At 42.7% G+C, this 25,537-nt stretch overlaps 1 protein-coding gene across 9 annotated transcripts in view; it reads right to left on the reverse strand.

Annotated features, from left to right (window-relative positions):
* Positions 1-25,537, reverse strand: part of RBPJ (recombination signal binding protein for immunoglobulin kappa J region) — an 81,475-nt gene that overhangs the window by 3,405 nt on the left and 52,533 nt on the right. For 3 of the 9 annotated variants that reach the window (XM_063136294.1, XM_063136292.1, XM_063136293.1), the window contains exon 11: positions 19,000-24,739. In XM_063136294.1, the coding sequence (XP_062992364.1) occupies positions 24,424-24,739 (316 nt within the window). In that variant the 3' untranslated portion in view covers positions 19,000-24,423. Of the gene's footprint in view, positions 1-8,181; positions 8,393-11,124; positions 11,256-12,634; positions 12,667-18,999; positions 24,740-25,537 lie in introns of those variants that run through there. The other 6 variants (XR_010025930.1, XR_010025931.1, XR_010025928.1 and 3 more) reach the window with 5 other exon arrangements.

A 25,537-nucleotide genomic window follows, 5' to 3' on the forward strand; every position in this document is an offset into this window, starting at 1 on the left:
ACGATATTTTATCAAAGGTCTCTCATCAGACAAAGGCATTTCAGCTTTGAATCTTGAAGAAGAAAGAAGATATCTCAGGTAGAAAAGGTCAATGATGACAGCGGTGAAGACAAAAAAAACAAAACCCTAGTAACTAGAATCAGTATATGGTAAATGCTCTTCTCAAGAAGTTACCTCATATTTTCCAGTTCAAAACTGTTTTGTTTATACTATGAGATCCTTCAAAGGCCAATCTAGAAGTCATGGTTCAAATTTTTATATTCTATGACAAAATATTTGGAGGATCCATGGGCTGTTTTCTTTTATAATCAATTTTGCGGCTGGGCTTCAGTGCCTTGAAATTATCAGCATGGAAAATAATGAGAGAGAGAGAGAGAGAGAGAACGAGAACTGATGTAGGTCAGAAGGGTAATAGGAATTCGAAGCAGCAAAGACTTTTATGTCCTTGTTTGGGGAATGAACAATCAAGGCAGTAGGCTTCGACAACAGATGCATCACACTCCTTCTCCAAGCACTACGATATAACATCATTGTTATTTTTTGCTATGACTATTTCATATATTACAGATTCAAAACATTAGCAGAGGAAGGGTTGATAGTGGTTTTGTTTAAGGTGGCCTCTACCAATTAAGATCAGATCAGGGTTTCGTGTACTCCAGTGCCATTTGTAACAGTGCCAACCAGATGCTTTGCTCTATGGGAGCCCACAAACTAGAACTATAGAATCATAGAATAGTAGAGTTGGAGGGGACCTATAAGGCCATCGAGTCCAACCCCCTGCTGAATGCAGGAAGGCAACAGCCTTCTCCCCCTTGTTCATATCCTGGCCACCAAGATTCAGGGGTACACTTCCTCTAGGCATGGAGGTTCCATTCAGCAATCTTGAAAGAAGAACCCTTAATCAATAATTTTCCTTTTAGCAATTTATTAATAAAAATACATTTTGAAAACTTCCACACAGGTACCCTTTGGAGATATTGAAGGAAGTGTAGCTTAAAGTACGTTCACCAAATAAGTATTAATCTATCTCCTCCCACCAACCTGGCCGAAGTATCCCTGTCATCAAGTTCTATGATTGCCATCCTTTTTTGTGAATTTCAAAATAAAACTGGTATGGATGGAATATTGTGGACTGTACACATAGAAAAAGTGCAATACTCCAAATAATGTGGAAAAGTCCATTGCAATTCTGCTCACTGCTTAGAATTAGAAGCTACCCATGTAAAAGCATTCTACGCCACTGCCTGGAAAAGAGAGTAGCCCTAGTATACAGATGTTGGCCATCCCTAGTCTAGTAGAAATATTGGTTTGGGTGGATTTATTCCTACTGGATGGGTGTTGCCAGTGAAGAGGAGGTTCAGCAAAGGTAGAAGATGGTACTTCTTCACGCAATGCTATGGAAATCACTACCACAAGATATTAAATCACTAATTTAAATAACTTTAAAAGGCATTAGGAAAATCCCTGGAGATCAGCATGGCTAATAGCTGTTGTAGGCCTAATGTTCAGAAATATTATATTCCTGAAGCAGATTTGGGGGAGTCGGGGGGGGGTGGGCTGCAGGGGACATCACTGGAAATCACACTCTTCTTCTACTGATGGAAGCCTTCAATCAGCAGAAGGAAACTAGTGGGATTTCACCCAATTAGTTCAATGTAAACATAGTTATAATTATATGAAAGAAGGCAAAAAAAATATGTCATACTATGGAAGCCATGAGAAGTTTGAAACCAAGGTCTGAAAAACCATGGATATACATGGAGACTGAAAGATGTACATTATTGTGTATGTGTTTCTATATACAGCTGACCATGGATTGTGTATCTGTGTTTTCTTAAAGAATTATTTTCAGTTGTTTTAAGTATTCTGTGTTTTGGATATGCTGGGTAACTTCAGACCATACTCTTCACGTTTGTGAACAAGACAAAAAAGGACATTACATGATTCATTCTAAACATATGTAATTGTTTTACGAAAGATCACTACTGAACATTCAGACACAAAGCTATGTAATTTTACTGTGCTTACTTTCATATTAATATGACTATAAATACAACTATTAAAAAGAAACATTGTTAAGAAATATTGCCTTGCGACGTTGCCTATTTTTCAACATACAGGTGATGTTTTTTTTATTCAGATCCAAGATCTGCATGCATTTCCTCCATGGCTATGCTAAATGCGCAAAGGGACAGGATTGTACCTGCTGGCCATGTTCTTGGCATTCTCTGTGCTAGCTCTGACCCCAGCAGCCACACATTGAGCAGGCAGTCGGCATCAGGCCTGTAACCAGGTGCGGGGGGCGGTCTGCCCCCCCCAAAAAAACTTTTACAAACAATTTAAAAAGTTTACAAATTTGTCTTTAAAGGGCCTGCAAACCAGCTGAACAGCCATCCTACTTTTGGGGCACCCTCCCCAAACATTTCGGCTGTCTACAGGCCCAGTCTGCAAAGGGGTGCCTACATATGCACACATGTCTCTACAAATAGGCACTCCACTGCAGGGGTCCCATATCGTATGGAGCACCTACATGTAGACAATTGCATATGCATCGATGGCCCCTTTGGAGAGGTCCTGTTCAATGTTTGCATGGGTGGGGGGGTTAGGACCAGTAGGGTGTGCAATGTCAGGGAAGGAGTCAGGGGATGCCGTCCTCCTGCCCTTTCCGCACGTGTAGGGTAGGCATGGAGGGAAGACATGAAACAAGCTGCTGTTGATTCGTTTTGTGTTCACATGGCTTAATTAGTTGTTGCCTGGCACACTGCAGTATAATATTGTAATAGTCAATGTTTATTTATTATTTATTTATTGCATTATATCCCACCTTTTTTCCTCCAATGAACCCAAGGTGGTGTACATCCTCCTCCTCCTCTCCATTTTATCCTCACAACAACGACCCTGTGAGGTAGGTTGGGCTGAGAGTCTGTGACTGCGCCCAGTGGGAATCTACACTGATGTTATTCTAACGTTTTGAATGGGTTACTGTGACGCACAGCGTCACGTGACCCTGGGTCTCCAACGTTGTAAATGAGTCGTACTTACAGGTTCTATTTCTTAGTTCCAGGGTGGCTACAGATTCATGTGCCTCGTCCTACCTGTAATTCTCCTTTCCCTTTCTCAGAGCTGCTGGGTTTGCTCCGCCCACTTCCTGTTCTCCTTCCTTTGCCCCGTTTGCTATCTTATCTGCTACAGCACATAAATCACACCAGCGTTATACTGTGCAATCACTGACAATTGCATGCAAAGGACTCAGAAGTTTTCCACCTTAGAATCTGCTTTTATTGTGAAGTACTCCCATGCATCCTGCCTTAAAATTTGAATCAAATTGGGTCATCGGTTGATTTTTTATGATTTTGTTTTTAACATTTCCCCCCTCTTTGCAAAAGAGCTGAAGAGCACTCAAAGGATCGCTGTAGCTCCGTGCAGGAAAATTAACAAGGGTCTCTTGGTCCCAGTCCAAAACTCATGACCAGCGGGGCTTAAATGCGGCTGCTGCTAAAACTTTTCAATTTGGTATCCCATCCCAACCCTGACCAGACCCAACGCTGCTTAGGTTCAGCAAAGTGGCTGGCTCCTATGCATTCAGGCAATTCCCTGGGACCTGCATTAAAGTGTTTTGGGAGGAGGTTTGTGTGTGTGCTTATGACTATTGCCCTGCACTGCTGACTAGGAATGAGGCAGGCAGTGGGCGGAGCAAACCCAGCAACTCCGCTATTCTCAGAGGGAGGGAGAACAATGAAAGGATTTAACAATGTGCTCTGCAGTAACGTTACAGCTAAACGTAAGTAATGCTAGTGTGTCTCGTGATACAGAGAACCGATACAGAGAGCCACGTTAGAAAGGGACACTAGCAATGTTATAAGACTTGTGTAGATCCGGCCCAAAAGTCATGCGTGTATTTGGCAGGGTAAGAAGGCACCACTGTGCAGGCATGGATTGAGAGACTAGCTCTGGTGCCGATAAAAGTGATTAAAATCTTCAATAATTCTCATCTGTGTCCAGAATGCTCAACGTTTCGGATTAAAAATAATCCTTCCTCAGGAGCTGACGCTGGAAACCTTATTCTTATATGTTAAATATTTTCTGGAGCCTGTTTCCTTTTAGAGCGTTCGGCTGAACTGCCTCTAATCAAAGAGTTCTGGCTCGTAGCTGCAAGTCTTGATTAGAGGCAGTTCAGCCGAATGCTCAAAAAGGAAAAAGGCTCCAGAAAATATTTAACATATAAGAATAAGGTTTCCAGCGTCAGCTCCTGAGGGAGGATTATTTTTAATCCGAAACGTCGAGCATTCTGGACACAGACAAGAATTATTAAAGATCCACACCTGCCCCAAAGTCATCTAGGGGGTTTCCATGGCTGAGTAGGGACTAGAACCCGGATCTCCTGACTCCCAATCCAACACCTTAGCCACTACACCACACTTCACTCTCAGCGTTTGCTTTGATGTTATGCTGAGTTGCCATTTCATTCTGTAATGTGCTGTGTTTTCAATAACCAAATTTGCACTTATCAAATAATATAAAATGATATGATTACCAGGAAGGTGCATTCATGTGTTTTCTGAAACAATATAATGAATGTCACCATACGATCAGCATAATACTTTATTCTGCATTTCCTATGGTAGTTGCAGAGGCAAAGCAAAAGGTGCAATGTTTGCTTGCTTGCTTACTTGTTTATTTAAGAAAATTGTACACTGCTTCCTGAGGCCTACAGCACTAGAATGGCTGGAATGAAAACAAAATAAGCTTTTAACTGTACCAGCAGCAAGGGACATGTGTCTTTATATTGGGGAACAGGAGAAGAGGAAGCAACAGACTAGGGATGAGAATTGGAAGTCAGACAGCTGAGTGTGAAGCTGACAAGGATATGCAGAAAGTAATTTGTTGTGAATAAAAGGTATACTAAAGATCAGATCAATGATAAGGATAAGCCATCCTTATCTTTTTCCCAGAAATGCTGCCTGTCCTCCCAGCTAATCTCAGGTGCATGTTTCTGTCTTCCAGGATAGCTAATACCCTGGAAGACAGAAACAAACTTCAAAGTGATCTTGATAGGCTGGAGTGCTGGGCTGAAAACAACAGAATGAAATTTAATAGGGATAAATGCCAAGTTCTACACCTAGGAAAAAGAAACCAAATGCACAGTTACAAGATGGGGTATACTTGGCTCAGCAATACTACAAATGAGAAGGATCTTGGAATTGTTGTAGATCACAAGCTGAATATGAGCCAACAGTGCGATATGGCTGCAAGAAAGGCAAATGCTATTTTGGGCTGCATTAATAGAAGTATAGCTTCCAAATCGCGTGAGGTACTGGTTCCTCTCTATTTGGCCCTGGTTAGGCCTCATCTAGAGTATTGCATCCAGTTCTAGGCTCCACAATTCAAGAAGGACGCAGACAAGCTGGAGCGTGTTCAGAGGAGGGCAACCAGGATGATCAGGAGAGACTGAAAGAACTGGGCATGTTTAGCCTGGAGAAGAGAAGATTGAGGGGAGACATGATAGCACTCTTCAAATACTTAAAAGGTTGTCACACAGAGGAGGGCCAGGATCTCTTCTCGATCCTCCCGGAGGGCAGGACACAGAATAACGGGCTCAAGTTACAGGAAGCCAGATTCCAGCTGGACATCAGGAAAAACTTCCTGAGTGTTAAAGCAGTACGTCAATGGAACCAGTTACTTAGGGAGGTTGTGGGCTCTCCCACACTAGAGGCATTCAAGAGGCAGCTGGACAACTATCCGTCAGGGATGCTTTAAGGTGGATTCCTACATTGATCAGGGGGTTGGACTCGTTGGCCTTGTAGGCCCCTTCCAACTCTGCTATTCTATGATTCTAAGATAGCTGAATATGGTCTGAGGCACTCATTGTTCATTATTTCTCATGCTGTACATTGTAAGATTTGGCAGTGAAACCCCAGAGTCTGGGCCTTTGGTCAACCCAACCGTTGACCTTTGAAGCCAAATAAAGCCCACAAGCTTTGTACGGAAGCTCACCAGGGACTTGATACTGCTTAAGCTGCCTAGCAAGCTAGATGTGTGGGTCTTCAAGCACTTACAAACCATTATACATGACTGATGCCATTCAAATTGCTGGTCACAAATCGTAAAGATATTATGGTTTATAATAATGGTCACATAATGCAGAACTATAGGTGTTTCTGAGGAAAAAATATATGAGATAGCGGGAACAATAATCTCCCTACCCTCCTTTAAAGTGTTGCCCACCCTTCCCAAATAAACTTTCTTTAAAAATTGTGTCATAAAATTAGGACCAAATCCCTATTCTGCCTGTCACTGTTACCGTGGTACTGATCCTAGGTTGATGGAAGAGAACAGAAGAAATGCTCTTTCTCTCCCAAAGTGCTAGAATGTCCCCATTCTCCAAAGCAGACTCATGGAGCTGACGATTAGAACTTAGAATCTAGTTGCAAGGGAGGTAATCTAATCCAATTTCCTGCTCCATGCAGGATGCAGCTACAGCATCATTGGGAAAGATACTCATCCAGCATCTGCATACATGCTTCCAATGAAGGAAAGCCCACCACCACCTCTTACCATTAGGAAGTTTCTCCTAGCAGTTAGCCAAAGTCTATTTTCCCTGCAATTTCCACCTATTGCTTCTACTGCTGCTTCCTGAAGCTTCATCTTTTACATAACAGTCCTTCAGATATATGAAGGCAATTATCACATCTCCCCTTAATTTTCTTTTCTGCAGACTAAATATACCCCGCTCTTTCAACAATTCCTCCTGAGACTTGGTTTCCAAATCCCTCACCATCCATGTCATTCCAGGTGCCAATGTTCTCCTTATAATGTAACACCCAGAACTGGACAGTAATCCAGGTGTGCCCATGGGAGTGATCGTAATTCTGTTTACTTTCTGTCAACACCTAGTTTGGCCCTCGCCCTCTCTCTCCCCGCACACGCACACGCACACGCACACGCGCACACACACACACACACACACACACACACACTAAAATGCTTGTTAGCAGGGCCGGTGCCAGGCTTTTTTGCGCCCTAGGCAAGGTGAGCTGCTTTCACCCGCCACACCGTATCCCCCCCACCCCAGGTAGGCGGAGACAGGTTACCTGTCCCTCGCCTGAAGTCCTCCTGGCTTGGTGGGACGCTGCGGTGGGGTGGGCAGGCAGCTCCAATTCCGTCTGTTCGCCGCCGCCGCCCCCCTCCCCAGTGTCCTGGTTTGTCTTTGGCTGGGCGCCCCCAGCCAAAACCAAGCCAGGAAGCTGGGGGAGGGCAGTCAGACGGCTCCACATTCTGACTTTTGGTGTGCACCGGAAGTCAGAACGTGGAGCCGTTCCTTCCCCCCACCCCTCATCCCGGCTTGTGTGGCTGGGAGCCCCCAGCCAAAACCAAGCCGGGAAGCTGGGGGAGGGCAGTCAGACGGCTCCACATTCTGACTTTTGGTGTGCACCGGAAGTCAGAACGTGGAGCCGTTCCTTCCCTCCCCTCAGCGTCCCGGCTTGGGTTTGGCTGGGAGCCCCCAGCCAAAACCAAGCTGGGAAGCTAGGGGAGGGCAGTCAGACGGCTCCATGTTCTGAACTCCGGCACGCGCCGGATGTCAGAACGTGGAGCTGCCCGCCCCCGCCCCCCAGTGTCCCAGGTTGGCTTCGGCTGCTGAGCGGGCACCCAGCTGAAGCCAAGCCAGGGACACTGGGGAGCAGGGCGGAAGGCTGGGAGGGCGACTTCCGGGGGCGCTTACCTTGGCACTCTAGGCGGCCGCCTAACTGGCCTCTATGGAAGCACCGGCCCTGCTTGTTAGTGTAAGAGATTCTATCTACTGTTTAAAGGGGTATCAAAAGGATGCCCAATGAACATCCCTTGGGAAATTGTTCCAGACCTGTGAGAACTACCTGCTCCAGGCAATATATGAACTTATATTCCAAATGGAAGGAACCTAAAATAAACCTTCACCTGCTGATTTTAACCAACAGGAAATGCAACTCAAAATTACCAATTAAAAGCTGAAAAGAAAATTGTGTAGGCATCAAGTACATCTTAGTTGGAGCAAGTCATCTGGATAAGAGGGGGGTTTGTGGGTTGTTGTTGTTTTTAAGTACATTGATGTGCTGCTAATCAGTTTTTATCTGGTCTGTGCAATCTATACAGCAGCCAAAGAGCTATTACTGGTTTGGAAATAGGACAAAAAGGCCTCTAAGGTGATGCTGGTGACTTTCCACTTTTATTTGTTTGCTGCTGCACACTGGGCTTCCAACAGAAGAGCAGAACAGAAGAGTCATTTTTCCTTGAGGAACTGACGGAAGAAATGTATTCCTGCTGGATGGGTTCTTTATCTTGGTCCACAGAGATCAATTACCATATGAATGGTTTCCTTCAGCTTCCAAATCACATTTGTGGCAGAAAACATGAAAGTCTGAGGGAGCAAGATGTCAGCTGTCACTGCAAGACATCCACAAAACACACTCATTATGACCAGCAGGGAGTACAACATCAACCCTGCTGGCTAAGTGCAAACTATTTTAATTGTTTCCTTGCCCTTTAAATGGTTGTGAAGCCCACGTCCTGGAAAAGTAACAACAGTGAGAGCAATTATATTTATGTAGGCATTGAGGCTGAATTTAAGAAGAATGAGTGCAAAATCATAAGCCTGAAGATGGTAAGCTAAACAAAAAAACTACAGATATAATATTAAACGTAGTGAGGAAGAAAGAGGGGTCAAGGTGGTTTTGCTGAGGAATAAACATTAGTCCTGGTCTCTATTAGGGTGACCATATGAAAAGGAGGACAGGGCTCCTGTATCTTTAACAGTTGCATAGAAAAGGGAATTTCAGCAGGTGTCATTTGTATATATGGAGAACCTGGGGAAATTCCCTCTTCATCACAGCAGTTAAAGCTGCAGGAGCTATACTAGAGTGACCAGATTTAAAAGAGGGCAGGGCTCCTGCAGCTTTAACTGTGGTGATGAAGAGGGAATTTCACCAGGTTCTCCATATATACAAATGACACCTGCTTCTATGCAACTGTTAAGGATACAGGAGCCCTGTCATACTTTTCATATGGTCACCCTATCTCTATGGAGGGAACATTTAACAGAATGGATTTATTTGTCCATTTCTGAAGTGGTTTGTCCTCATGCTGGATGTGGGAAGTGCAGACAGGGCCTTTCTGAGAGGTCCAAGGAGCTGAATTTTAGGCACCCCTTCTCTTCAAAGGAAGATATGTTTGTCAAAGGTGATATGTGCCCTCATCCATCTATGAGGCCTCCTAAAAAACGAACCTGAATGCAGGAGACATGACTGACCGTAGAAACCCCCTACATTTGCAGTGAGGGTCAGAGAACACAGACACCCCTCATTTACCTTCTGCCATTGGGAATACCCTTCACAGCACAGGAAACCTGAGTTGGTGGGAGAATTGTGTTGGTTGGCTGGAAATGCGACAGCTTACAAAAGGAGTAGTCAGGTGGCACAACTCTTGGGAGGCTATTGCTATGTTTTTGAGCCAGGGCATTGGCACACTCCTTGGGCAGCCTTTCCCACCCTGGTGCTCTCAAAATGTGTTGGACTACAACTACCAGTGTCTTCAAGCCAGCCATGCTGCCCTAGGGCCTTGCAAGCCTGCTGTTTCCCACCCACCCAGTTCCCTTCCCCCATCCCACGGTTGTGTTGGAGGAGGAAGGGAGATTGAGGTAATTATGGGAGAGCTAAATAAAAATGGTTTGGGGAGGACCATCAGTTGGCCACCCCTGCCATAAACCATGGTTAATAGAGAAGACCACAACGTGGTTGGTACAACAGCACTAAAGCAACATAGAAATAATATTGCTGATGCCATACCAGCTGAATCCAACCATACACACTGTCCCCAACTGAGGGAGGCATATGCAAGCCCAGTGAAATAAACAGGCCTGTAAATGCATTCTGGATTGTGTAAATAAATAGCCACTCAGATTCCTCAAGTGCCCCTTGAACCCTAGTTTTGTGATGGCAGCTAGAGATCTAAGAGAAGCCGCAACACACTCACCAGACCACAATTCCCAAGATTCTTTATGGGGAAGTGATAAAAGCTAAACTAGTATAAGAGCTAAACTGGTATTATTAACTATTGTTACTACTATTGCTAAATTTATATAGCCACCCATTAGCACAGCATATGCTCTCTAAACAGCAGAGAGCAGTAAAGATCAGAAAGTAATATTAACAATGCAATAATTAAAATACAACAGCAGAAAAATAAAATGCAGCACTAAGAAAACCTTTCCCTCTAGCAGAGGTGAATAAAACAAGAAACGAGCATTGCAGAAAACGTAGTAGAACACAATTCAACTGGGAAGAGTTCAGATTTTCCCCTTTTGAAATGCAAATTGTTTAAAATACCAGGGTGGATAAAAAGGTCTTCATCTGACTCAAGGAAGACAATTCCACATCTAGGGTGCCACCACTGAAAAGGCCATCTCCCTACTAGCCACCCATCTCACCTGACTTGGTGGAGGCACACAGAGGATGACTTCTGAAGAAGGTTTAAAGTTTTGTGTAAGTAAATGCAGGAGAAGGCAACCTTACAGAAATCTCGGTCCCAAATTATTAAAGTCCTTATAAGGTTTAATACTTTATAATATTGTTATACCCTGTAAATGCTACAAGATCATTGAGCATGGTGTGGAACAGGTTTATTAACTTTCACTCTCCACTCTACCATTCCAGACTTCAAGCTTTATGGAATTACTGCCACAACATTTCTGTTCACCTGCTCTGAGCTACTTCCAGACCCTTCAGATAAAAATTTTAGATGTGTGCACCTGCTTGGGCTGTACTGCTAACTCAACATTTCTCTTAACAGAAACAGAGCAGTTTTAACCTAAAAATGTCTACAAATGAAGTCAAAATGTGGCTTTGCGACTCGCCCGAAACCACCCACAATTACTCAGCATAGTTACGTTAGTTTTGCATAGGCTCTTGCCAGTAAACCACACACATGAAGAAGACTTTCCACCCCCCTCCATCAGTTTCATTCCAGCCTCCAATTCTGAGCCAAGAATCCTTCCACCCTGTTTGCTTTTGGTTGTCCTTGGCATCTGGCACAAGGGTAGGTGTGTGCTTCAGTTGACCCTCAAACCCCCTTCAGTAGCTGTGAGATTCTCCTCACCTGTGCGCTCTTTTTATCTTTGATAGCGGCTAACCAGGGCTTTGAAGGAGGTTTGTTAAGTCAATTATGCATTTCTTCATCTTTTAGGTGGAAACACCTGTTTTCAAGCAACATGTTGCAATTGATTCCCACTTTAAAAAGAAAGACAGAAAAAGAGACCGACAGACCCTAGATCACAAACAGCTCATGAAATTCCAGCTTAAGTCATTTTGGGAAATACAAGTAACCATTTAGCAAGCGTTAACTCAAATCTTCCAGTATTGGTCCTATACAAATTTAAAAGCAAAAAATGGATCCCAATTTAGTCATACTGAGAGTAGAGCCATTGAACTCAATGGGATGTAGGTTAGTCAATGACTTAACAGCTCTAATAGAAGCATAACTAAGTTTGGATCCAACCTGATACTTCCTATAACTCATAGGCTTTTAGCGTATGAGCTGGTCTGTTGCTGAAAGAGATATGAATGTTATGTTTTAAGATTTTATTTTCTGCTACCTTGAGCACCATTTTTTGGCAGAAAGACAACTTATAAATTAAATAATAATAAATAAAAATACAATTTCAAACAGCACAAAAATAAATGCCTGATAATTACTTTAAGGCAAAATAGTCAGGAAAGAAATCCGAATACCCTCAAACATAGAATAGCATACCTAAAGGGTATTCCTTGAAACTGGTGTTAAGTATGGTAGCCATACAGAGGTTTCACATCTTCAAGCACTGAGAAGTGCTGGGTGATGGATTTGGGCCCATCCAGTACCTGTCCAATTGAATCCACTGTCAACATGACGTCAAGCAATCTGTCCTTCTTTGTTTTGTGTGTTGGACCTAAAAATGTTTCCTTTGACCCTTAACCTAGAAGAACCCTGGGTTCCGAGCCCTCTGTGTTTCAGTATCCCCACCGTCCCCATCTTGCTAAAACCACTAATTTGCCAAGCTTCATCATTTTGAGGCCTCCCCCGGGCCTGATACCCCTGCTCTCTGCGTTTGTGACAGGTCGATTTATCCTAATTGCATTGGTTGGTCCTTGGTCCTTGCTCCTTTGCTGAAATCACTTTAAGCCACGGAGCACCAAGATTCAGCCACATAGCCTCGTTTCCATTTGTTCCAGCCCACTGCTCAGTTCTGGTTGCCTCAGTCTCTATGCTGGCTGAACCAGTGACCCACCTGCAACCTGGTCAAGTTCCTTTTGCTGGAACTTCAGGAGTTTCCCTACACACTGGCACCATCTTCAGGAAGGATCTGATGGGATCCCCAGGAAAGGCATGTTTAAGTTTCAGTCTATTATCTGGAGGTTATTTCACTATAAATCATAGCCTCTACCTCTATACCTGTTTTTCTATCACCTGCTTGAGTGCGTATAGAAATTTAGTGTGTCTTTTAACCCATTTTTCATTGGAAAGCTCCACCACAGTAGAGTCACCAGGTAACACAGTAGAGTTACCTGGTCACCGAGCAGGAATGGGAAGGATCATGGCCAGGCCTCTATTTTATGCTTCTCCGTGACTCTTCTTTGTGCCCATTCTGGTCAACCAGTTCTTCTGCAAGAATTGGTTGACACAGAGTGTGATTTAGAGACCCTTTCTGCAGTCTGAAAGAGAAACTGGAAGGAGCAGGTTGTGTACAAAGTGCTGGACATTGGGGTGAGTCTTTTTGGTGTAGATACCCACCACCACCACCACTGGCTTACCAGGAAAAAAAATATTGAAGAGGGAAAGATGGAAAAGCTGCCCACTCGTTTTTGAATGGGAGTGCTAGGAGCTAGCCAGTAGTAGCCAGGGAATATTTGAGTTAGCTACTCTTACATGAATGTATCAAAAGCAGATATTTCCTGAAAGTCAAAAGGAAGGTGCATTGATTTGCCTCCTTGTGAGCTAATCCCAGTCTCAGGACCACAACTGTAAACATCATTACAGATGACCAGAAAGCCTAACTAAAGTTCCATTATATATCACGGTAAGTTCTCACTTGGCAATATGGGCATCCGCTGGTGCTGGAACAAGTAGCAGAACACGCCTGCTGCTATAAAATGAAGGGTCAACAAATGGCAAACAGGACAAAATGGCACCTTTCCACATGCATGACCTCTGACCCATTGCTCACTGAGGTGGTAAACCTCTATCTCTGGGATATTTCACTTTGGAGTGCATGTTCCTTTGCCTAACCAAATGTTCCTTCATACATTGTAATTGTCTTCAATTAGAATGACCCATTTGCAGTCCGAAGTGGTTCAGCTCAGGTACATATTTCCTACCTTAGTGAGAACAAGGTCTCTCATAGAACTGGCAGTTGCTCGCTCTCTCTCTCTCTCTCTCTCTCTCTCTCTCACTCACTCACTCACACACACACACACACACACACACACACAGACACACCTCATTTCCAGCATCCATCAAACCTGCTGCTAAACCAGGCACAGACAAGGGAGAAAAGTCCCATAGATGATTTTCCTGTTTGAATGGACATCAAATACAGCAAAGCCACAATAGAATCTGGAATGTGTCAGTGTTTCATAGCCCAAAATTGGTTCCCTGACAGCTCTTTAACTGTAAGACCAATAAAACAGTGGCTGGATGGCAGTGCTACATAGAAACTGCCCTATGCTTTGACCATGTTGTGGTATCGACATCCCTCTTGCAAAGGCTGATGACGTCAACATTGCAAAAACAGGATTGCCACTGGGGCTGCTGCCTTAGTGTAAATGATGTCAAGGAAGGATCCTATATTTTCTCACTAGGTTGCTGGGTTTCTATATACCGAGTGCCTGGGCCATTTGCAGAACCTGGTTGTTGAAGTGGAAAGAATCCTGCAAGGGAGAAATCCCATCATTAGTTTCCACAGCATCTTCAGGGGATGAAATTGAAAATAGAACCGAGGACATCAATGTAGAGTCTGATATACACTCATTGACTGTGTGGGATGGGAGCGAGACACAATGAGCGTCCTTATCTCCCTGTTGGTGAGGTGGTGGTGGTAGAGGATGGTTGGCGATCGAGACGGTTGGGTGAGGTTCCTTTCATACTGAAGGAATTTGACACAGTGTTCGGTTGCAATCTAGCAAGGTGCTTCTAGGTGGGAGCAGTGGCGGGGGTTGAAAGCTCGGTTCCTCTGGTGGGCATGAGATTGTTGCCAAGGGTGGGTGGCGAGAGATGATTGATGCTGCACTCTGGCTGCAAGATTCATCATGGTAGCAAGATTCATCATGAAAGACTTCTCGATTCCTTGGGATCTGCCAGTTGTAATAATAGTGCTGGTGAGGGGGCAGAGATCATGCCAAATCTCTGTCCCGAAGAGGGGACCTGGATCTTGAACCATAAGAACCCCGGGAACGTATCAATTCCAGGGAGAGTCGGTGAGCCCAGTCTATACCTCAGGTGACTGTTTAGTCGGTAGGTCTATATCATGTGTAGACGACTGTGGTTAAGGGTCTCTTATCTCTCCCTCTGACATCGATGTATTTGCTCAATCCCACCTCAATGTCAAGGGGGAAGACTGGCGTGGAATTGACACTGACAGTGGTCTCACTGGATCTGGTCTTGATGCGGAAGGTGTTAGCGTCGACTGCCTCGGCCTTGACAGAGATTGCGTACATAGAATCGGAAAGTACAATAATGGAGGGGGCGGCAGAATAGATTGCATTGACATCTCCTTCACCTTTTTGGTATCTGGATCCCGCTCAGAGGAGTTTATTCCTTTCCTTGTGCTTTAGAACCCTGAAGAGGATGTCGATGTCTTGGCTTTCTTTGATATTTTCAGGGCGGCAGACACCATCAGCAAACAGTCCAGAGTTGGAGGATCTGACCGACCCATGGCTAGAGTCGGGTTTTTATGGTGAGACGTAGAAATCTTCATGGTAGGGGCTTTTTAGTAGGGCTATGCAGGGACCCCCCAACCCACCTCGGAGGCCGATCCAGAACCCCCGAAGCAGCCCTGATCCACCTTGGGGCTGCCTCAGGGGTTCCTGACCCACTTCAGCGCTGAAGCCAAGGCAAAATTCGGGCTTTCCGAGGCGACTCAGAGTTTTCTGGGTGCCAGCTGCGCAGCCGGCACCCAGAAAACTGTCCCCACTTACCTGGTGCCTCCGCCGTCCGCCACTGTGGATGGCTGATGCACCAGGTAAGCCCCCCCTACTCCCTTACCTGTTCCGCCATCTGGCAGCTCCCACTGCCGGCGACGCATAAGATGGGAAGTAGGCCACTTCGAGTTTGGATCCGAGGCGGTGCACAGCCCTACTTTTTAGGGTCCACGGCTTGCAATTCCTTTCCGCAAAGGATTGCCTTGAGGCAATCTGAATGGTTGTGCCTGGTCTGTTTTGAAAAACTCATGCAGTGACCACAGGACTCAACTACATGAGATTCCCCAAGGCAAATTAAACAGAGGCAGTGTCCGTCCGTAGGGGAAAATTTACTGCCACACCAAACACATTTTCTAAATGGTGCTTTCAATGCCATACACCCAGCGGCAAAAAGGCAAGAGTTGCTGAAAGGAAGGGGGGAAAGGAAGATTGAGTGTGTGTGTGCATGACAGAAGAGGAGCACACAACGTTTTTAGTTTTATTTTATAATTTAGTTTTAAACCTTTAAACGTTTATATTGGATTTCATCATGTTGTATTTTATGGTTTTAACTGTGAACCATCCAGAGATTGGGCAGTATAGAAATGTAATAAACAAATAAACAAGGACAATTGTGCAAGTATTTTGATTTTCTTTTAAAAAGTTTAAAAAAACCAACTTTAACACAAATTGTGAAAATTGATCTCAAAGCCATGCTGAAATATCAGCTTTCTAAAGAGGCAATGAAGTGATACTAAGGGAATCTACCTGTGAAGATCATGCTACCAGTCTATTCCTTTTGATGAAAAAGACAAGATTTTATGAGCTCTTAGAAGAACCACATAAGAATGGGGGAAAGACAGGAAAACAATGATTTGATGACCAAGGGTGCTTCTAGGCAGCTTGTATTGTGCAATTGCACTGCCCAATTTTACCGGGAAGGTGGGGGGTGTCCAGACAATATTGCCTTTGGTTGATGGCTGTTCCATCTTTTCCCACTACGTCTTTCATCTTTTTTTTCTCCACAAGGAAAAATCTGTTAAGGAAAAAAGCTGGATTAGCTGCATATTTTCTGACTGTTAGCGTTAGGAGCCCTCTTCCTTGAAACAGCTAGTTTAAAGGAACAAAATGGAACTCGCAACTGTGAACGGAGGACAAGAATACAGGTAGAGAATGAGAGATGAAGCATGTCCACTTGACCTCATGTCCCATGTCCAAAAGAAAGATGAAGACTGGGGAGAGAAGCAGAGCTGTAAAGCACAGGCTTGACATGGCTACGGTCCCAACATAAATCCTCTACTTAAAAAGGATTTCAGATAGCAGGGCTAGGAAAGATCCCCACCAAACATCTGGGAGACAAACAGACAGACAGAGACAAAAGTGAGCCAGACAGATCGATGGCCTGAGATCCAGGATAAACTCAGTTCATTTGCCTTGGGAAATCAGATGCTGCAAGATCAACAAAACAATATAAGCTCTCCAATACAGTTTATTTCTTCTTTTTTTCAGACAGATGCAGCCTCAAATTGCGAGAAAAGTATATGAACTTAGGTTGGTTTGTTTTAATTTGGCTGTAGTTTATCAGGTCATGTGCCCTTAGGAGGAAGTGTTAAAAACAACCAGAAATCCATTGCTGCATTGCATCCCTTTTAGCCATTTAGTTCTTCTCAACTAATAAAGCCAAAACTATATGTGGCTACCTCTCACTAGGCCCATTATCCACACTTTATTCATTAACAATAATGAGTGCCTGTTATTTTCTGTCACTCTGCAATTCAGAACCAAAACCTGAGTTCCTCTCATGTAGCAGGAAAAGGAATTATAAAATGAAAATAAAAGCAATACAAGTGACCTCTAGACTTCCACATGCATCATGCCCCTGACACATAACCTCAGCATCTGCTACGCAGAGAAAAATGGATATCAAAACCTGTTAACGGGGGGAAAGCTACATTTTTAGAACCAAAACAATTTCACCTTTCAAAGTGAGTAGTGTTTTGCAAAAATCCCATTTGTGTTGTTTCACAAGCAGAATGGTTTGTCACACTAGAGCTGGTGCAGTGGAGTACCGAAGTGTGTAAATTTGGGGCTAGGGAATTTTATTGGCCTACCTTACAGGGTTAGTGATAGGATTACTGAGAAAATGCATGTGAAGTGTTTTGAACATGTTACAGTGCTATATAAAAAGCTTATTATTCTACTGCCATATTCAGCAATTTCTATTGAAGTCTGGCCCTCTTTATGAATGCAATACTGAGTGCATAACCAAGAAAATCGTACTTGAGTGGGGACGCACATGCTCAGTGACTTGGGACCACTAGCGTCCATGTAAATTATTGGCATGCGAAAGATCAGTGTTCCGACATGTGTTCTAAACAGGACTTTAGGCACATGGAATCCCCACATGAATAAAGTTGGTTGGTGTACATTTAAACCAGGTCAGAGGCCTCCTACTCAGACAAATAGCCTCTATTAATACCTCTGATTATGATTTCAGCAACGAAAAGTACTGTATTTTAGTGAGGTTTGGAGTCTGAGCAGAAGCTTCCCAGGATAGAATACTTTTAATTTGTACATTGAACTATATAAAAACTATGTAAATCCTTAAAACTTTGTGCAAGAAACATTTTTGCAATAGGATAATCTTGCAAACCACCTTATTTTACTAGACATCTTTTAAGGAATGCCTATTCCTCCTCCCAGAAAAGCAGTATCTGAATACTTAAAAGTACTTTTAGTACTTTATTCTGCTGCTAGTTTTAATATGTGCTGGAAAGGTCTTTTTTTCCTTTGCTGCTGATTTTATCTTGGTTTTATTCTGCACTTTTCATTTTGTTTTAATGTTTTTAATTGATTGTACACTGCCCACAGAACTATAGTTATTGAGCTGTTTAAAAGTGCAGTAAATAAATAACTAGATCAAGATGCAACTCTTTGTATAAGATGACAAGGATTTGAGCAAAAATAAACCAAGTTAAGGTGGGAGTCAACCAAAAATCAAAACCAAGTTCAGCTGAGCTTAAACCAATTCTTCTGATTAAAACATGGATTAAGTTTGAATTTCTCTCTTTCAAATTAACAAAGTGACTAATTTTCAAAACAGAAATATGTCTGGCTTGTTCAAAAGGCTTGATCATAAGGAAGGCTTACAATTAAGTTTAGGAATGGACCAATGAGCATTTCAATAGAAATGAAGATATTGTTCATTAGAGTTAAAAAAAGAAACGGAGTCCTGAACGATATCAATAGACTAATGTTGCATATTTACTCCTGTTGTGCAAATAAGCAGAGAAAGCATAGTTAATTCAGTTGCAGTGATCAAATCTGACTGGTATGAATTCTGTAGGATGCCATATTAATGCATGCCATCAAAGAAAGGGCCAGGATCCTCGGCTCAAACACTTTTGCATGAACACCAGAGGTTCTACAATTCCCCGCCACCACCAGCCTTCAACTGCAAATTTTTATGCTGCATCAGTTGCTGTTATGGATAACCATCCAGAGTCTAGAGAATAGTTTGAGGTTTTATAAGACCCCAGCACATGCAAAAAAATTGGCCCTTTAAATTCCTGGTTTTTCCTCCTCAAGTAAAATAACCATAGTATTCAGTCTGTAAGAGTTACATTATTAAAGAGCTGACCACATTCACTTTTGTAAAATCAATGTGTCTGAATTGGTTACCAAGCTATTGTTTAAGGTTAACATCTGAACTAGAGATGCAAAATACTAATGAATTCAAACCATAACTGAACTCACGTTTTCCCTTTTTCAACTACCTAAATCTAATTGGTTTCAAATGTAAACAAAAATAAACAGTGGGTTTTTTTTCCTTATTTAATAAATAATATCAAAAAGTGAACTAGTTCATATTTACAATATTGGAATAAAAACAGTCTTGTCTAACTTCTGCAATTTTTACAAGTATTAAAAGAAATCCCATATCCAGTTTGCATGGAGTCCAGAGTGCAGGTCCTCATAACTACTGTTGACTTCTTGCATGGGTTTGTGTTGCTCTTCTGCTTGCACAGATGACCTCATTGTCCCCTCCCAGAAAAAAATCAACTGACTCCTTCTATGCAGGTGCATCAAAATTTCAACAAGTTTGCAATAATCTTCGCATCTTAAGTCACATGAAGAGTAACAGAACATTAATCTTGACAAACTTCAGTGAAATTTTTAAAAATCAAATATTGAATGTGCTAATTACACTGTACATGTGACAACGCACATAAAATAGTTTACAATACATTTGAGAGTTGTATTTATTCCTGCAAACCACTCACATTGCAGACTTTTAAATTTTGATGAAATATGAAACTGAGCAGATTCGTTTTCCTACAAAATCACAGTGAAGACTTGCCTAGTCTTCTATTTTATTGCTACGAAACTTTACGGGTGCGCAAATTGGTAAAATAAAACCCTTTAAGGACTGAATGAGCATGTATACACACAGGGACACACAATACAGACACTGAAAAACATATTCCTAGAGGCCCGGAGCCAATGTTTTGACTAGTAAATGCTGCCCTCCCTAATCAGCCCCGATCATATGCAAGTTTACTCAGAAGTAAATCCTTCTGAGTTCAGTGGGGTTATCTTCAGGGTATTTGCAAACGAAATTCTTTACCTTAGGCTGCTGAACCATGCCTGCTCTTTTCATGGGTGAAACAAGAGCTTTCATTACTCCTTCACCAACACCAACCCATCTGGTCAGTAGCCATTATAGTACTTTTGAAAGTAAACTGTTTGTCGTATTGCTGCCAGAACAAATCGCTTCTTTGCGAAGATAGCTACAATCACTGAGGACCAGCACGACTAAGGGGGGTGGAGTGGAGGGCATACAGCAACAGCTATTTTTCTCCTGATAGCCAAACTACACTGAATTCCATGAGACTTGCTTCCAAGAAAATATGCATAGAACTGGGCTGTAAGCAAATTTCTCTCTCTCCTCTCCCAGGCTAATAATACATGAGTTGTTTGTTGTGAAGATTTACCTCCAGAGATACAATACAGTAAGAGGAATATAATTCAGCCAAACAAGAAGGGAACACAGGGGGAGTGGCCGAGAAGAACACATTCACAATGTTGGAGCAGCTACTCAGTATTTCAATGGAAAGAGAGACACTTCAGTCCCAAAAGGGTTAGCGAGAAAGCCTAATTCTTTTTCTAACACAAACCTGCCACTCAATCCCACATTTACAGTATCTGAAAACAAGTTAACACATCTGACACAGGAACATACACACATTCTCTACTCATCATATACACAGATTCTGAAAGGAAAAAAATAGAAAATGGCATGATTAATAATTGAAGTAAGCATTTTGTTTCAGCATATAAGCCACTATGAAGCTATTAGCTCTGAAACAGGTTGGACTAGTATCAGAGGTGCATTAAAACATTGTACTTAGATTTTCAGACAGTCTGTATGATCCCTTGAGACTCTGACCTATAGAAAATATGAACTGGACAGTTTAACAGTGACCTAAAATGTAATAGCAGTACTGATTTTAATTACTGTTCCCAAACAGAACACACTACTTTCTCTCTCAAATCCTCAAGAGAGCAATTTACAAAGCAGTTTGAAACAACTCAAAATGTCAAGTATCACCACCCCCATTTCCCAATGTAAGAGTAAGGAGCAGTTACACAATCCAAATTTTTCCTTAAGACTCTACCACTGCAGCTGAGAGGATCTGCATGTATGAGTTCTGCTCCCATGGAGAAAAAAGCCCTCCTTGCTGACAGACATCTAGCAAGTTCAGAAAAAAACTAGGCTGATTCCTTTCTCCAGATGTGCTAGTTTTTTCTGGTGTGAAGGTTTATAACACTCAAACATCTAGTCCCTCCAACCCACAGGGCCCTAAACAAGTTTCATGGGTATGACTGAACAATTCACCATGTCTGCTGGCTATGATCGTAAAGCTGCAATTCTCTCTCTGGATATTTTGAAGCCATCTAATTTAGGCTCTTAACCTTCGAGAAGCAAGCAGTTTGAGGAGAGCAGTATCATTTTTTGGAGAAGTACTGCACAAGTAACTGTGGGAAGGACTGCAACATTAGCACACAAATTAAGCTTCCTTGGGCTTCCGTTATGGGAGTTGAATGGACAAACCTATTAATGCAGCTCATAGGGCAAATGATTCAGAAAGTAAAGAGTCACTCCACTGAGCACCTCTCAGACGAATAAGACTCTGGAAGGCTTTTGAGAAATAATTAATTTTCCCAATTAACGTACAAAAGCTAAGGTACAAGATACTGCTGAATATTGAGTTTATCTCCCCTCCTCTGACATACTCACACTATCCTGTGGGGTAGAGAAAGGCAAAGAACTAAATATGTTATCTGTTAGATTCCCGAAGACATACAAATATTAAATATATGCCATTGGGCAAAGTTTGGCAGAGACTAAATAGAATCAGATGCAACTATATGCAAAAATGTCAACATAGGAGCATTGACGTATGTCCAGAGGAATCTGAGAAGTTTGCTAAAATATTCAATGGAAGTTGAAAGGCTTGTAACAGTTTTAAATCAACTATGCATGTAGTTATTAGTTCTTTGATGTGACTGAAACCTCAGAATACTATTACTTTTTGATCCCAAAGATAGTCAGCAAAATGTCTGTAGTCCACAAGCTAAATGGTACTGCATAATACTCAATATATCTTTAACATACACTGTGAAGATATTTCCGCCACATTACAATAGGAAGTTACACAGACAAGTATACAGGTTTGCAAGTGAATGCCAGTAAACAGCTTAAACCAGAGATAAGGCCACAATGAATCCTGCCCTTGGTCACTGAAAAAAGAGATGAGGCGAGGCAGTAATCCCCTAGCATTAAGAGCGAGTGGTTTGCAAACAATGTTGTTGGGGAAAAGTTAAATGGTCTGACCAAAAACAGCATACAGGAAGGCCTATGGTAGAATTAAAAACACGCTTTAGGAGGCATTGATTTAACCAAATGTTTTGAACAGACACAGCTTTCAAATAGTGGGGGCAGGGAGGGAATCTACCGACGACACTCAACAATATTGCTGATGATTAAAATTGAAGACTACGTGGAAGGTAATGGAACCCAGTAAGGTTGCTTGTATAGTCAAATGTTTCCCTGTAAGAACCCATGGGTTCATATTAGCCACTGCAGTGTGTTTGTTATGGAACAAGTGAGGATTTACACAGAATTCAGCATTTCTCCTTTAGGGAAGGAACAGGAGGTGGACTGCATGTTGGGGCTGTATCTTAAATTGATCACAGTTCTGTGCTTGCAAACTAATCAGATAGTTTCAAATAAATTCTCAAAAAAATGGGGCAAATTCCAAATAAAAGTACCACTGATATTCGTCTAGTGTAACTCAAGAGCCAAATCAACCACTTTTTTCTCTTCTACAAGTGGAGTTTGGCAATCAATCCATGGTGAGATCTACACAGAAGGTCAGCCTTTTGACTAAGTCCAGTGCATGTCAGGCTTCTGCACCAGTTAATCATCCAATAAACTTCAATCTCTAGAATTCCCAGGCATATAATGGCAGGGGGACCCATTGGCCAGGATTCAAAAACAGCGCATTGCCTTTCACATGTGCCCTCGGGCTTTTCATGCCCTCCTTCCTATATTGAGCTGTGCGCCCCCTGGAAAGCTGCTCCTGAAGGTAAGGGAAGCATCCTCAGAGGCATCTGATATGCCACAAAGGGTGTCCCAAGAGAGTGTGGAAACAATGCATTCATACCCAGGCTCTTTAAAACTGGGCCCATTCACAAAAGCCTCTATAGAATTTGCCCCAAGGAGCTTTAAAGACTACTTTGCAGAAAAGGAAGCAGTGGTGTGGATTGGCCCTCAGTTAACATAGGAGCGGGAAGAAGTCTGAACATTGCACTAGGTTGCTGGCAAGGGAGAGAAAGAGGGAAAAGCGCAGTCCACCTCGGTGCTTTTTCAACCAGCCATTACTAAGTACTATCATTTAACTGTACAATCAACTTCACACTCAAAGAAAAGAATATCATACAAAAGACTAGTTTGTTAGGTTGGCCTAATCGCTTGAGGACAGCCAAGGTAGTTTGCGAAGGCTCCCAATTCATAGTGAAGAGACGCACCTATCAATCCCGTTTGTGGCCAATGCATCAAGAAAAATGCTCTCATATTCCAACAAGACAGAAAACATGCTGCCAAATGAAGGTACTGGGAACAGTCCACTTGGGGTGGGTGGGGGAATCTCACACACATTTAACTTACACGTAACAGCAAATTATGTACAAGTTTAGCAAAAAAATACAAAAAAATAAAACGCCAACCTGAAGAAGTCCTGAAAATGTATTCTGATGCATGTATTGACTGTGAAAGGAAGGGAAGAACCCTTTAAAACACTAACATATTGCAAGTAGCATGAGTACTTAGGGTAACTGCACAAGAGGCCACATTTGTAATGTTAAAAACCTCATGAATCAACACTATAAATACATTAAAAAAAAAAGAAACACTTGGGAAGAACTATCCGCAATGACAAAAAAGGGAGCTCTAAAGTTAATATACATCGCATGTATTGCAGGCAAGGCAGAGGCATTTTTAAAGCTTTTGCACAAACTTCATATAATCTTAAAAAAAATATGCTGGCCTTTACAAGGTTCTACTTGCTGAAAATAAAAACAAAAAATTCAGTTCATAAAAAGTCACAAGACTTCAGTTTAAAAAAAATGCAACAGTTCCAGCCACAGACCAAAAATATATATATATTTATATATATTTAAAAAACTGGAAGAGTATGGTAATTAGATTATACAAGCATGGTCAGGCTTGGAACCTGAATATACTTCAGAGCAAACGCCCAGAGGAAAAAATAATAATATATAAACTATTTGGTAACAAAAGCGTACTATATGTTGTGATACAAAAAGGCATGGTGAAAATGTACCTTTTATACTAAAGCGTTCCTTGGTCCATAAAAACTATGTAACGTCCATGTTTTTTAGTTCAACTTGTATCCCAGCCACTTTTGTTTATTTCTTAGTTTCGTGCCCATTTTTAAAGAGACAACTAAAAATAGATTTTGAATAAAGGAGCTATTGTCCCCATCCCTCACAAACTTTTTTCTTTATTGTGGCTTCTTTTGAGATCAGCACTTGTAGGTGATAAAGATTCAAAGAGCAGTGAAGAGGTTTTTCCCATGAAACCACAAAAGTTGTTCAGTTTTGTTGTATGAAGCACTTGAAAGTCAGTTTTTAAGAAGTTCCACACAAAGAGCAGTGGTTAGGAAACTACTGTTGCCGTTGTTGATGTGACATTGGTTGGGTTTGTGCTGACGTTTGTGTAACTTCCCTCGCTGTTCGTGTTTGCTTCACTGGATGTCAGGAGACTTGAGTTGGCTCTGAGGATTGCTCCAGCAGCGCTGCAGTGGGGTCGGGGCCCTGGCTCTGGTGTGTATGTAAATGTAAGGCTGGTAGAGTAGATTATTCCATCGTTGCGGACCAACGTGACTGGAACCTGGACTGGCTGACGGACCCACCTCCAGCCTTCCCGGAATGCAGAAATGTCAGGAACGACACACAGCATGCTCTCTGCACATCTGAGGAAAAGGCAAGAAAAAACATGAGTTTGCCAACACTTTTACTGCGCAAGCTGTGAAGGTGCCACATGAAATTTTCTAGGGCTGTGCACGGATCCCCCAATCTGCTCTGGTTCCCGATCTGCAACTTCTGGATCGGGTCCGCTCTGCCACGCATCAATCCGCCTATGGTCCGCTCCGTTGCGGATCCGAATTGGAGCTCGAAGGCGGTGCCAGGTAAGGTCCCCCCCCTCCTTACCTGGCTCCGTTGCAGTCTGGCGGCAGCTTCAACTGAGGCTGAGGACTCAAACAGGAAGACCAGGCCGCGCGGCCTGATCTTCCAGTTTGAATCTCCAGCCTCAGTTGAAGCCGCCGCCAGACCGCAATGGAGCCAGGTAAGCTGCCCTCCCCCCTGCCCCTTACTTGGCTCTGCTGCCGTCACCGCAAAGACAGCGCCAGCGCCAGGTAAGCCCCCACTTACCTGTTTTTCGGAGCTCTGGATCAAGGCAAAGGATCCATTTGGTCTCAATCTGCTTGGTCTCGATCCGCGGCTCCCCCGACCCGACCCGTCTCTGCCTTTGTCAGAGGCGAATCAGGCCGCCTCGCTATCGCTTCTCCGATCCTAAGCGAAGCGGAGCACAGCCCTAAAATTTTCACAATTCTGAACAGCAGTAATTCAGGTTCTGCAGCAAGAAAAACTGAATTCTGCTATCAGCACAGATCTGCACCATTTATCTTATTTATTATTTCTCTCTCTAGCATAAATTGAAGGAAAATCTTTTCTAAATTTCTTCTGGTTTCCCAGTAATGGCGTAAGAA

The sequence above is a fragment of the Elgaria multicarinata genome, chromosome 10 (genome assembly GCF_023053635.1).
Source record: "Elgaria multicarinata webbii isolate HBS135686 ecotype San Diego chromosome 10, rElgMul1.1.pri, whole genome shotgun sequence".
Lineage (NCBI taxonomy): Eukaryota > Metazoa > Chordata > Lepidosauria > Squamata > Anguidae > Elgaria > Elgaria multicarinata.